Source organism: Rattus norvegicus, chromosome X (assembly GCF_021556685.1).
Source record: "Rattus norvegicus strain SHRSP/BbbUtx chromosome X, alternate assembly SHRSP_T2T, whole genome shotgun sequence".
NCBI classification, from domain to species: Eukaryota; Metazoa; Chordata; class Mammalia; order Rodentia; family Muridae; genus Rattus; species Rattus norvegicus.
In genome coordinates, this window is record NC_141554.1 from 56151367 (window position 1) to 56163660 (window position 12294).

General features: G+C 38.4%; 1 protein-coding gene across 8 annotated transcripts in view; it reads left to right on the top strand.

The window, feature by feature from the left end:
* Positions 1–12294, top strand: part of Dmd (dystrophin) — a 2349574-nt gene that overhangs the window by 1165137 nt on the left and 1172143 nt on the right. For all 8 annotated transcript variants that reach the window (XM_087599109.1, NM_001370876.1, XM_087599108.1 and 5 more), the window contains 1 exon segment: positions 10141–10288. In XM_087599109.1, coding sequence (XP_087455235.1) covers positions 10141–10288 — 148 coding nt within the window.

Genomic DNA, 12294 nt, shown 5'->3' on the forward strand with positions numbered 1-12294 from the left:
GATCGATTTGAAGTTGAATTTTGTGCACTGTGATAAATGTGTATCTTTTGTTCATCTGCATGCAACAATCTAGTTTGATTAGCACTATTTGTAGAAATGTGTATTTCTGGCTTCTTTATTTAAAGAAAACTCCTGTGTCTGTCAGGCTATGGAGTTTTGTTTGACTTTTCAATTTATTCCATTGGTCAATGTATCTATTTTTATGGCAATACTCTGCTGTTTTTATTACTGTAATTCTGTAGCACAACTTAAAATCAGGGGTAGTGATACTTCTAGCAGTTCTTTTATTATTCAGGATAATTTGATCTATTCTAAGGTGTGTGTGTGTGTGTGTGTGTGTGTGTGTGTGTGTGTGTGTGTGTCTTTCCTTATGAAGCTGAAATTAACCTTTCGATTTCTGTGAATAATTGTGTTGCCATTTTGACACTGATTGTGTTGAGTTCAGAGATTATTTTAGTAGGACGTTCATTTTTAATACATGTCCCATGAGCATGGGACATCTTTCTTATTCTGATCTTTTTAAAATTTTTTCCTTCAATGACATGGAAGTTTTTGTCATGCAGTTTTTCAATTGCTTGTTTGGAGTTATCACAAGGCAATTTATATTTTTGAGGCTGTTGTGAAAGGTGATATTTCCTTGTTTTCATTTTCAGTCCATTTGTCTTTTGGATACAGGAGGGCTAGAGATTTTTGTGACTTAATTTGGTATCCATCTACTGTGCTGAAAACCTTTATCAGCCATAGGCGTTCCTTGTGGGATATTTAGCATCACTTATTCATACAATCCTATCATCTGCAATTAAGGATAATTGAATACTTCCCTTCTCATTTGTGTATCCCCTTGATATCCTCCATTGCCTTATTGCTCTACATAAATTTCTGGTAGTATGATGAATAGGTTTGTAGATAAAATGACTATAGTCTTGTTCCTGTCTTGAGTTCCTCTTTTTTTTTTTTTTTTTTTTTTTTTTTTGCATGTGGGCTGTGGGCAAATTGTCTTTGTTATGTTTAAGATTATGTTATTTGTATCCCCAAACTCTTCAAGACTTTTATCATGAAAGAATGCTGGATTTTGTCAAAGGCATTTTCGAAAGTCTTCGGTAGAATTGGATTGGTGGATAAACCCTGCCAACATTTAATTTTATAATAAAATATCTTTCTGCTTCTCTCTGTTGTGATTAATGGTTTTTGCTGGCTACAGTACTCTGAGCTGGTATCTATGGTCTCTCAGAGCTTGTAGACTATACATCCAGACCCTTATGTGTTTCAAAGACTACATTGAGAAATAAGCTGTTGTTCTAATGTGTCTACCTGTATGTCTGATTTGTTCTTTTTCCCTAGGAACTTTTAATATCCTTTCTTTGTTCTTTGTGTTTAGTGTTCTGATTTTGTGTCTTGGAGAATTTCTTTTCTGGTCCCTTTTATTTGGTGTTTTGGATGCTTAATCTTCTCTTTTCTTTTTTTTAAATTAAGAAATAGATTATTTTTATCCCAATATATCTTAACTAGAAATTCCCCTTTCCCCACTACTCTAACCTCTCCTCTCTTTAGAGATTTCTCTTTCCCCACTACTCTAACCTCTCCTCTCCTCAGATAACCTGCCCCCCACTCCTCTATTTCCCTTGAAAAAGGAAGAGGCCTCCAAGAGAAACCAACCAACCAAAACAAAGCAGGATAAAATAAAACAAAGCAAAGCCCTTGTATTGAGGATAGACAAAGCAATCCAATAGGAGGAAAAGAATCTCAAGAACAGGCAAAACAGTCAGAGGCATACCAGCTCCCACTTTCAGGACTCATACAAAAACATCATGCCAACATATACACAGAAGACCTGGTGCAGACCCATGAGCATGCCACTTCAGTTTCTGTGATGGCATAAGAGCCTTGCTTAAACGATTCAATGGGTTCTTAAATGTTTTCCTAGTGAACTCCATCCTGTTTGACTCCTACAGTCTCTCCACTCCCTCTTTTGTATGATTCCTTGTACTTGCAGGGTAGTAACCTGATTGAAAAGTCCAATTTAGCCTTCCTTTCTGCATAATGTATGGCTCCGTTTCTCTGTACCTGTTGCCATATGCTGACAAAGGAAGCCTTTCTTATGATTACTGAACTGGGGAAGCTATAGATCTATGAATATAGAAGAATGTCCTTCATGATAATTTTCATTGACTTGGGGTAATGCCAGTTTTGTTTGCTTCTATTCTTGGTTTCTGGGATATCTATTCTTCAGTTCCTGTCCATCCAGGCAGTGTAGGCCGTGGGTTTTCTCTTGTGACACAGGCCTCAAATTAAACCATGTTTCTGTTCCATAACATAAAGAATAACTTCTTGTGCCAAAGAGACTAGAATGTAAGGGTGAAGGCTCCAATCTCACACAGTTCAACCACTTTATGTCCAATGAGCTGTATAGAACTTATACTTGGCAATGGGGCCTTGCTGTTAGTTTTGGGGAGTGTCTCTATAGTCTAGCATCAACCTGAGTTGTTTGGGGATCTTTCTAGAACTACCCACCAGGTCAACAACCAAACATAATCCAGTCTTACCAGTGGAAGCCTTGCTTGACTACAGAAGATGACATGACCTGCTCAGACTCCTTTTCCTCCAATACTAGAATACCTCACTAGTTTCACCCTCATTGATTACTGGTACATTCCACTGCACTAGGTTTCTACACTGCCATCCAGCTGCCCCCCAGTTCCACTTGTATTCCCCCACAGTCTCTCTCCATCCCTCCTCTACCTTCTACCTCCCCGTCTCATTCCCACCTGCTCACTCACCTAGTCATTTGTGCTTCCAGGGAGAGCTAAGCATCACCTTAGAGTGCTTCTCTTTAACAAACTCTCAGGGTCTGTGGGTTGTATCTTGATTATCATTTAACTAACAATGAATATCTACTTATTTTTTTTTTATTAACTTGAGTATTTCTTATATATATTTCAAGTGTTATTCCCTTTCCCGGTTTCCGGGCAAACATCCCCCTCCCCCCTCCCCTTCCTTATGGGTGTTCCCCTCCCAACCCTCCCCCCATTGCCGCCCTCCCCCCATAGTCTAGTTCACTGGGGGTTCAGTCTTAGCAGGACCCAGGGCTTCCCCTTCCACTGGTGCTCTTACTAGGATATTCATTGCTACCTATGGAGTCAGAGTCCAGGGTCAGTCCATGTATAGTCTTTAGGTAGTGGCTTAGTCCCTGGAAGCTCTGGTTGCTTGACATTGTTGTACTTTTGGGGTCTCAAGCACCTTCAAGCTCTTCCAGTTCTTTCTCTGATTCCTTCAACGGGGGACCTATTCTCAGTTCAGTGGTTTGATGCTGGCATTCGCCTCTGTATTTGCTGTATTCTGGCTGTGTCTCTCAGGAGTGATCTACATCCGGCTCTGGTCGGTCTGCACTTCTTTGCTTCATCCATCTTGTCTAATTGGGTGGCTGTATATGTATGGGCCACATGTGGGGCAGACTCTGAATGGGTGTTCCTTCAGTCTCTGTTTTAATCTTTGCCTCTCCCTTCCCTGCCAAGGGTATTCTTTTTCCTCATTTAAAGAAGGAGTGAAGCATTCACATTTTGATCATCCATCTTGAGTTTCGTTTGTTCTAGGGATCTAGGGTAATTCAAGCATTTGGGTTAATAGCCACTTATCAATGAGTGCATACCATGTATGTCTTTCTGTGATTGGGTTAGCTCACTCAGGATGATATTTTCCAGTTCCAACCATTTGCCTACGAATTTCATAAACTCGTTGTTTTTGATAGCTGAGTAATATTCCATTGTGTAGATGTACCACATTTTCTGCATCCATTCCTCTGTTGAAGGGCATCTGGGTTCTTTCCAGTTTCTGGCTATTATAAATAAGGCTGCAATGAACATAGTGGAGCATGTGTCTTTTTTATATGTTGGGGCATCTTTTGGGTATATGCCCAAGAGAGGTATAGCTGGATCCTCAGGCAGTTCAATGTCCAATTTTCTGAGGATCCTCCAGACTGATTTCCAGAATGGTTTTACCAGTCTGCAATCCCACCAACAATGGAGGAGTGTTCCTCTTTCTCCACATCCTCGCCAGCATCTGCTGTCACCTGAGTTTTTGATCTTAGCCATTCTCACTGGTGTGAGGTGAAATCTCAGGGTTGTTTTGATTTGCATTTCCCTTATGACTAAAGATGTTGAACATTTCTTTAGGTGTTTCTCAGCCATTCGGCATTCCTCAGCTGTGAATTCTTTGTTTAGCTCTGAACCCCATTTTTAATAGGGTTATTTGTTTCCCTGCGGTCTAACTTCTTGAGTTCTTTGTTTATTTTGGATATAAGGCCTCTATCTGTTGTAGGATTGGTAAAGATCTTTTCCCAATCTGTTGGTTGCCGTTTTGTCCTAACCACAGTGTCCTTTGCCTTACAGAAGCTTTGCAGTTTTATGAGATCCCATTTGTCGATTCTTGATCTTAGAGCATAAGCCATTGGTGTTTTGTTCAGGAAATTTTTTCCAGTGCCCATGTGTTCCAGATGCTTCCCTAGTTTTTCTTCTATTAGTTTGAGTGTGTCTGGTTTGATGTGGAGGTCCTTGATCCACTTGGACTTAAGCTTTGTACAGGGTGATAAGCATGGATCGATCTGCATTCTTCTACATGTTGACCTCCAGTTGAACCAGTGAAGACCCAGAAATGAACCCACACACCTATGGTCACTTGATTTTTGACAAAGGAGCCAAAACCATCAAATGGAAAAAAGATAGCATTTTCAGCAAATGTTCTCTGCCTTTTATTTAGGTTAGATAAGGTTTGTTTACTGTGTTGATTTTCTAAAAGAAAGAACCCCCGGTTGAATTTAGCCCTCTATTGAGACCGGGGTTAGTGAAGATATTTTTCCCAATCTGTTGGCTGATGATTTGTCTTATTGACTCTGTCCTTTGCCTTACAAAACTTTGGCAGTTTCAAGAGGTCTCGTTTATCCATTCTTGATCTTAGAGCATGAGCCATTGGAGTTCTGCTTAGGAAATTTCTCCCTGTGTCATTGAGTTCAAGGCTCTTTCCCACTTTCTTTCCTATCAGATTCAGTGTGTCTGGTTTTATGTTGAGGTCCACTTGGAATTGAGCTTTGTGCAAGGTCACAAATATGGGTCTCTTTTCATTTTTCTACATACAGACAGCCAGTTAGACCAGCACTATTTATTGAAGATGCTTTCTTTTTCTCCATTGTATATTTTTTGCTTCTTTGACAAGGATCTTTCTTTTGCAAACTTGAGTTCTGTATTCGCTGGTTTTGTGTGTCAAATTGACACAGTTGGAGTTATCACAGAGAAAGGAGCCTCCCTTAAGGAAATGCCTCCATGAGATCCAGCTGTAAGGCATTTTCTCAATTAGTGATCAAGGAGAAAGGGTGGTGCCATCCCTTGCCTGGTTGTCCTGGGTTCTATCAGAAAGCAAGCTGAGCAAGCCAAGGCAAGCAATCCAGTAATAAGCAGCATTCCTGTGGGGCCTGCCGGCTGGATCTAGCACAAGGCCAAGGAGGAAAAGAGGAGAGGCTCTCCAGGTGGTCTTGAGGGGGAGTTCTTGGCTTGATGGTTGCAGACTTGGGCTCAGCTTGGTTTGGTGGTCATGGCAGGGAGCACAGAAAATTCTTCTATGGGAGATTAGGCCATGGCTCTGTAGGCAAATACCTCCTCTGTAGCTCCCCAAAGCGGATCCTGATGAAAAGTGGCAGTCCATGGTTTTAAGACATTTATTGTCATGACAGAAAGTAGATGAGTAAAACCATACCCCAATTCTCAGGGTGGGCCGGAGATCAAATGCCTTTTGCAGGGAGGAGTGTCTGGGAAAGAATGCTTATTGGCTAAGCCTCCAGGCCTTTAATTACCTCATTATAATGGAGATCTGTCTTGAGCCTACATGACCACAGGTCACTTCTTCTACATGTTGAAGGGTTCAGGGTGTTGCCTTTACATGACTGATGGCCACAAATCTTTGGAAGGCTGTGGGTAGTGATACGGGCCTTGGTGCCCTAGGAATCAGGAGAAGTGCCTACTGTCACTTTAGGATCGCTGGGTATCTAGCCCTAGCTCAACCAGGAACCAGGCTGCCTTTCACAGTCCCACACATTATTACACTTATTTTATAATGTGTGTGTGTGTGTGTGTGTGTGTGTGTGTGTGTGTGTGTGTGTGTGTGTGTGTGTGTGTGTATTTCATCCTGGCCACTGTTTCCCTTTTCTCCACTCTTCCCAGCACCTCCTACCACCTCCTCTTTCTCCAAGATCCACTATTACTCTGTTTCACTTCATAAAAGAGTACACACCTGGAATTCAACATAACAAGTTACAGTTAGACTAGGCACATGCCTTCATATCAAGGCTAGATGAATCAGCCCCGTGGCATGAAAACGGTCACAATAGCAGTCAAAATATCCAGAGAATATTATTAGTATTCCTATAAAAAGACCAAGCTACATAACCATAACATATAAACCAAAGACCTATCTTAGACCAATGCAAGCTCACTGATTGCTGCTTCAAACTCTGTGAGCCCGTAGAGCCGAGCTTAGTTGATTCTGTGAGCCACATTCTTATGGAGTCCTTGACCCCTTTATCTCCTAAAATTTTTTCTCCCCATCTTCAACAAAATTGAAAAAAAAATTTCCCCAGCTCTGCTTAATGTTTAGCTGCAGGTTTTGGTGTCTGTTGCTGTCTATTGCTGGATGAAACCTCTCTGACGATGATTATAAGTGAATATCATTAGGAATCATTTCATTGAAATTTTTGTCCTGTCATGTTTGGCTCTATCCTAGGTTTCTGGGGTATTCAGCTTTTAGCTTTTGGCTATCCAGGCATCTATGATGATTGGAAGTTTTACTGGGTATAGTATTCCATCTATGGTCTCTTTGAGTCTTCAACACATCTGTCTAAGCCCTGGCTTTTGGTCTCCACTGAGAAGTCAGGTGCAATTCTATGTTTTTCTTATATTTTTATGTTTTATGTCTTTTAATGCTATTTGGTCTTTTTCCTTTGCAACTTCAAATGTTCTTTCTTTCTTCTGTATGTTTACTGTTTTGATTGTAATGTGGCAAAGGGACTTTATTTTCTGGGTCAACCAATTTGGCTTTCTGTATGCTTCTTATACAAGTATCTTCTTTTCCATCCTTTTCTTTTTATTTTTCTTTTTACTTTATTGGATTTTTAAATTTCTTTTACATTTCAAATGTTATCCCCTTTCCCGGTTTCCAGTCCATAAACTCCCTATCCCATCCCCCACCCTTCTTCTATGAGGGTATTCCCCCACCCATCCACCCAATCCTACATTAAAAATATTTTCTTCTATGATTTTGTTAAAAATATTTTCTAGGTCTTTGAGATTGGACTTTGTTCTCCTTCTATTCTTACTATTGCTTGGTATTTTTATAGTGTCCCATATTTCCTGGAAGGTTTATGTCAAGAAATTTTTAGATGCAATATGTTATTTGACTTATATACTCATTTCTTCTATTCTATCTTCAATGCCTGAGTTTTTTTCTTCCATCTCTTGTATTTTATTGGTGAGAGTTGCTTCTGTAGTTACTATTCATATTCCTACATTTTTCATTCCCAGAATTCCCTTAGTTCATGTCTTCATTGCTTCTTCTAGTTTCAATTTCAGGACTTGAAGAGTTTTATTCATTCCCTTCGGCTGTTTCTTTCAATTTTCTTGAATTTCTTTAAGTTATTCATTTGTTTCCTCTAACTGTTTGTGGTTTTATAGGTGATTTACTCATTGCTTCTTCACAGACCTCTTCCATCTTCATGTAGTTGGTTTCAAGGTCTTTTTTCTTCTGCTTCATCTATGTTGGAATATTCAGGGTCTGTTGTGGTATGATATCTAAGCTCTAGTAGATACATATTGTTCTCACTTTTCTATTTTCTCCCTAGTGTCTAGGTGTCTGGATTTTGGGGTGGTTATATGTCTAGATTTGCTGAGTTCTTGGTTTGTCTTCGATGGATTTTTTTCTCTTTGTCATGTTCCTTGGTTTCTATTTCCTCTCTGGAATTTCAGAGTGTACTGATTGTATGTTGCTTGTTTCATTGGCCTGCATCCCTGCATGTTTATGGTTCCTAGTGTTAGATGCTAGGGAGAAAGGGATACCAGTTTGGGGGTTTGGGATCCACAGGAAGCATGTACAAGAGAAGAGGAGGCTCAAGCTGGTGTTCTGATGCAGCACAAGGGACTTGGGAAAAAGACTGATTAGAAAAAGTTTAAAGCAGCAGCATACCATACCTGGTTCAGTGTGTTGAGTGTGGTGTGTCCAGTAATTGAGTATCGGATGTCTGCCCAAGTTGGGATCTGGGAAACAGTTAAGAGCTGAAAAAGGGAGTCCAGGAATAGGATAGTCTATAGGATACACAGGAAGTAGGGTTGGGAGTAAAGGCTGTTGCTGGTGTTCTATTGCAGTGTTCGTGGTGACTCTGGAGATTGAATCCAAAGGAACTGAGAGCTCTGTGTATTTCTTGTACTTTGATAGGCAACTACTTCTTTAAGTTGAGGAAATTTTCTTTCATTGCAATGTTTCTGTGCCTGTAAGCTGTGTTTCTTTTCCTTCATCTATTCCTATGATTTATAAATTTGCCCTTTACATAGTGTCTCAGATAAAGATTTCCTGGGTAGTTGGTTCCTGGATTTTTTTTAATTTCTTGGTTTTTTTTGACTAATCTATCCATTTCTTTTAGTTTGTCTTCAAGGACTGTTCCATATCTTGTACTTTGTTAAAGAGCTTTATATCAAAAGATTTTGTTTGACTTCCTAAATCAATCATTTGCAGTTTTACTTTAGGTTTTCTTTAAAGACTATATTTCTTAAAGTTCTGTTTTCATGTCTTGTTTTTATCATTTCATTCCACAGTTTGTTTTCACAGTCTCCATTAAAGTATTTATTTATATCCTCTATGTCCTCAAATATATTCATATTTTGTATTTTAAAATATTTGTCTTGTGCTTCAGCTGTATTGCATTTCTCAGAGTCACCTGTTGTAGGATTGCTGTGTTATAGAGGAACCATATTGTCTCAACTGCTAATGTTTGTGCATTTGTGCTGGTATCTAGGCATCTGGAGTTGGAATAATTTAGGTGATTCTAGATGTTGGTATCTGGACTTGTCTTTGTTGTTGAGTTTTCTAATCCTGGATTTTGTTTTCTGGTCTGGATCTTAAGAAAGAAGATAGCTGTGAGTTGCCTGGTGTTTCTACAGGTCAATGGGTGGCATAGAAGGACAGAAGTGTGTTAAAGGAAATGCTTAGAAAGGCTGCAAGAGTTAAGGGGATCCCATCCTCATAAAAAGGTGGGGTCCCAGGTAGTTGGAGGAAGAGAATCCTGTAAGTGGACTAAATTAAATAACATGTCTAGAGTGACAGAGATGAAAATGTTATGGGGATTTTGACTTGCACGATGAGTTGTAGTCTCTAGTGAATGGACTTGATGTGGGAGGACAGGCACCAACAAGCAGGCTGCTAAGGCTGAGGGTGAGACAATAGATAGTATAATGTAGTACAGAAAAAATATTAAAAATTGTCTTCCTGAGTCCCAGGCCTGTGTGCATACTTATGGTCAATGACAAATTGTATTTACATATTGATTACTGATAAAAAAATTGGGTTAGACTAGTAGACAGTATGTAGGAAGGAGCGATCTGGGTGAGAACAAAGGTCTAAAGAGTCACCATGGAACAGGCGGAGTGTTGTAGGAGGCAATTCTGCAATCAGCTAGATAGTAATCTTAACTGAAGTTCTGAATCAGGAGGAAGGTTAAAACCCATAAAACTCATAAGTTAGTTTTATTTCGATCTGCATATAATTTAAAATTTATGGTTCCCAAACAATTTTTAAAAGTTTAAAAACTTTAGGTCCAAAAATTACTTTTTAAAAATTATCACAAGGAAGAAGATGCTAAAACTCCTAAGTAATTGTCTAATACTCATTTTACTCAACATACATGTTTAATTTTAAAGGAAATATTGCATTTCATTTTAATTCACACTTCCTATATAACATTAGTCATTATGTCTGATAAATGAAAATGAAATCTACAAATGTATGATACTACAAAAGTAATGCATTTGTCAGAAATAAAATAACTGGTGGTATCCACAAATATGTCCTATAAACCACTTACTTTGTTTCATCCATGTTTTCCAATTTTAGGAGGTTTGATAGATCAGTTGAAAAATGGCGACACTTTCACTATGATATGAAGGTATTTAATCAATGGCTGAATGACGTTGAACAGTTTTTCAAAAAGACACAAAATCCTGAAAATTGGGAACATGCTAAATACAAATGGTATCTTAAGGTAAGACTTTTGAGATTTCCCTTTCCATGCTGGCTTTAGTTTTGCAACAATATTTCGCGTGTTTGACTACTGTAAGTTTAAATAAAAGGATGAATGAAATATATAATTCCTGACTTTTTGATGCTCACTAAAAATGTTATAAAAATTATAACATGTGTGCTGGAAAATTGTGTTATGAATATTTTGTGAAAAAAATGAGAGCATCCCCCTGGGCACTTCTGAACTGGTCCATCTGATGAACTTTGTAGTGTAACAACATCTGGGATGCAGGAAATCATCTTACAGAAGGGTATAGTATGGGTGGTGGAGGGAAAAAAGAAGGGCATAGGGTGGGTTTAGGGCTTCTCTCTCTCTCTTTCTCTCTCTCTCTCTCTCTCTCTCTCTCTCTCTCTCTCTCTCTCTCTCTCTCTGTGTGTGTGTGTTTGCCTTATGTTGGAACCAGTCCAGAAGGAAAAGCTGTGGGTATACTTAGTAGTAATTTAGTTGCTTCAAATATCCATCATGATAAAATTACAAGTCTTCTTTCCCTCAAGACAATTTGTGGTGATATAGCAATATTTTTATACATCCTATTGACAAAATGCCTTCTGAGACAGACTAGAGGCCAAAACAATGTCGAGTTAATTGTTAGTACGCATTGACTTTTTCTGGTTTATGTTAATGGAAATGCAACATATGGATTATAACCAGGGAATCATTTAATTTCAACTTGTGTGTTTTAATATGAAGATAAAAATAAATTGAATTGTGGAGTTTATAATTTAGTTGATTTATCATGTAGATCTGTTCTAAGATATATGGTTTATTATGTGAAGTCTTTAATATTTTGTTTCTTTGTCTTTCATTATTCATGATGCCATTTTCATTCAAATGGGCTTGAAATGTGGCCAACATTTAATAACCAAAAATAATGAGTAAGATAGAAGAAAGAAAAGAAAATGGTAGTTAATTTACAAATTTAAACATTTAAAAATTCTAGGTTCAATATGATACTAGACTTTACAACTATAGTTATATATTATGAATCAAGTTTATATACACATTACTGTTAACATACATTAAAGAAAATTCATTAATTTATCATATTCTATTATCTTATAGAAGATACATTCTGAATAGCATCAAAGGGAATGTTGAATTAAGGAAACAATGTGATTTCTGCCTGAAAGGCATATATATATATATATATATATATATATATATATATATATATATATATATATATATATACCTTCTACCCCAATGGGTAGTAGACTCTTTGTCCACAGTATGGACTTGGCACTTTTTAAAAGTTTGGTTCCTTAGTGTGTTCACAGTGAGAATGAGTTAGCATGAAAAAGGAGTAGCAGCGGGCTACCTTGTCTGGCCTCAGTGGGAAAGGATAGACCTTATCCTGTAAAGAATTGATGCCCCAGAGTAAGAAGGTGGGGGCCACCCTCTCACATTTAAAGGAGAGTGGGAGGGGGGAAGAGCAACTCTGTAGGGGGTGTAAATAAATAAAATAATTAATAAATCTAAGGGAATTCTTGATCAAGCAATTAATTTATGAGCTGAGGATACTTTTGTCTTCTCATTTGTCTATTGATCGTTTTATACCAATACTATCATAATTTTCATCAAATTCAAAGGTTTCAGTATTTATTTATTTATTTATTTATTTATTTATTTATTTATTTATTTATTTTACTTATATCCTGCTCACTGCCCCACTCCAGGTCACCCCCTCCTATAGTCCTTTTCCCCTTCCTTTCTCCTCAGGGTAGGTGGGCCCCCTCTGGGTGTCCACCTCCACTCACCCTGGCACTTCAAATCTCTGGGTCTAGGTTTAGCCTCTCCCACTGAGGCCAGACAAGGCAGCCCAGCTAGTAGAATATATCACACAGAAAGGCAACAGCTTTTAAACTAGCCCTACCCCAGCCCGTTCCAGTTATTTGGACCCACTTGAAGACTGTGCTGCACATCTGTTACTTATGCAAGGAAAGCCTAGATCCAGGCTGTGTATGTTC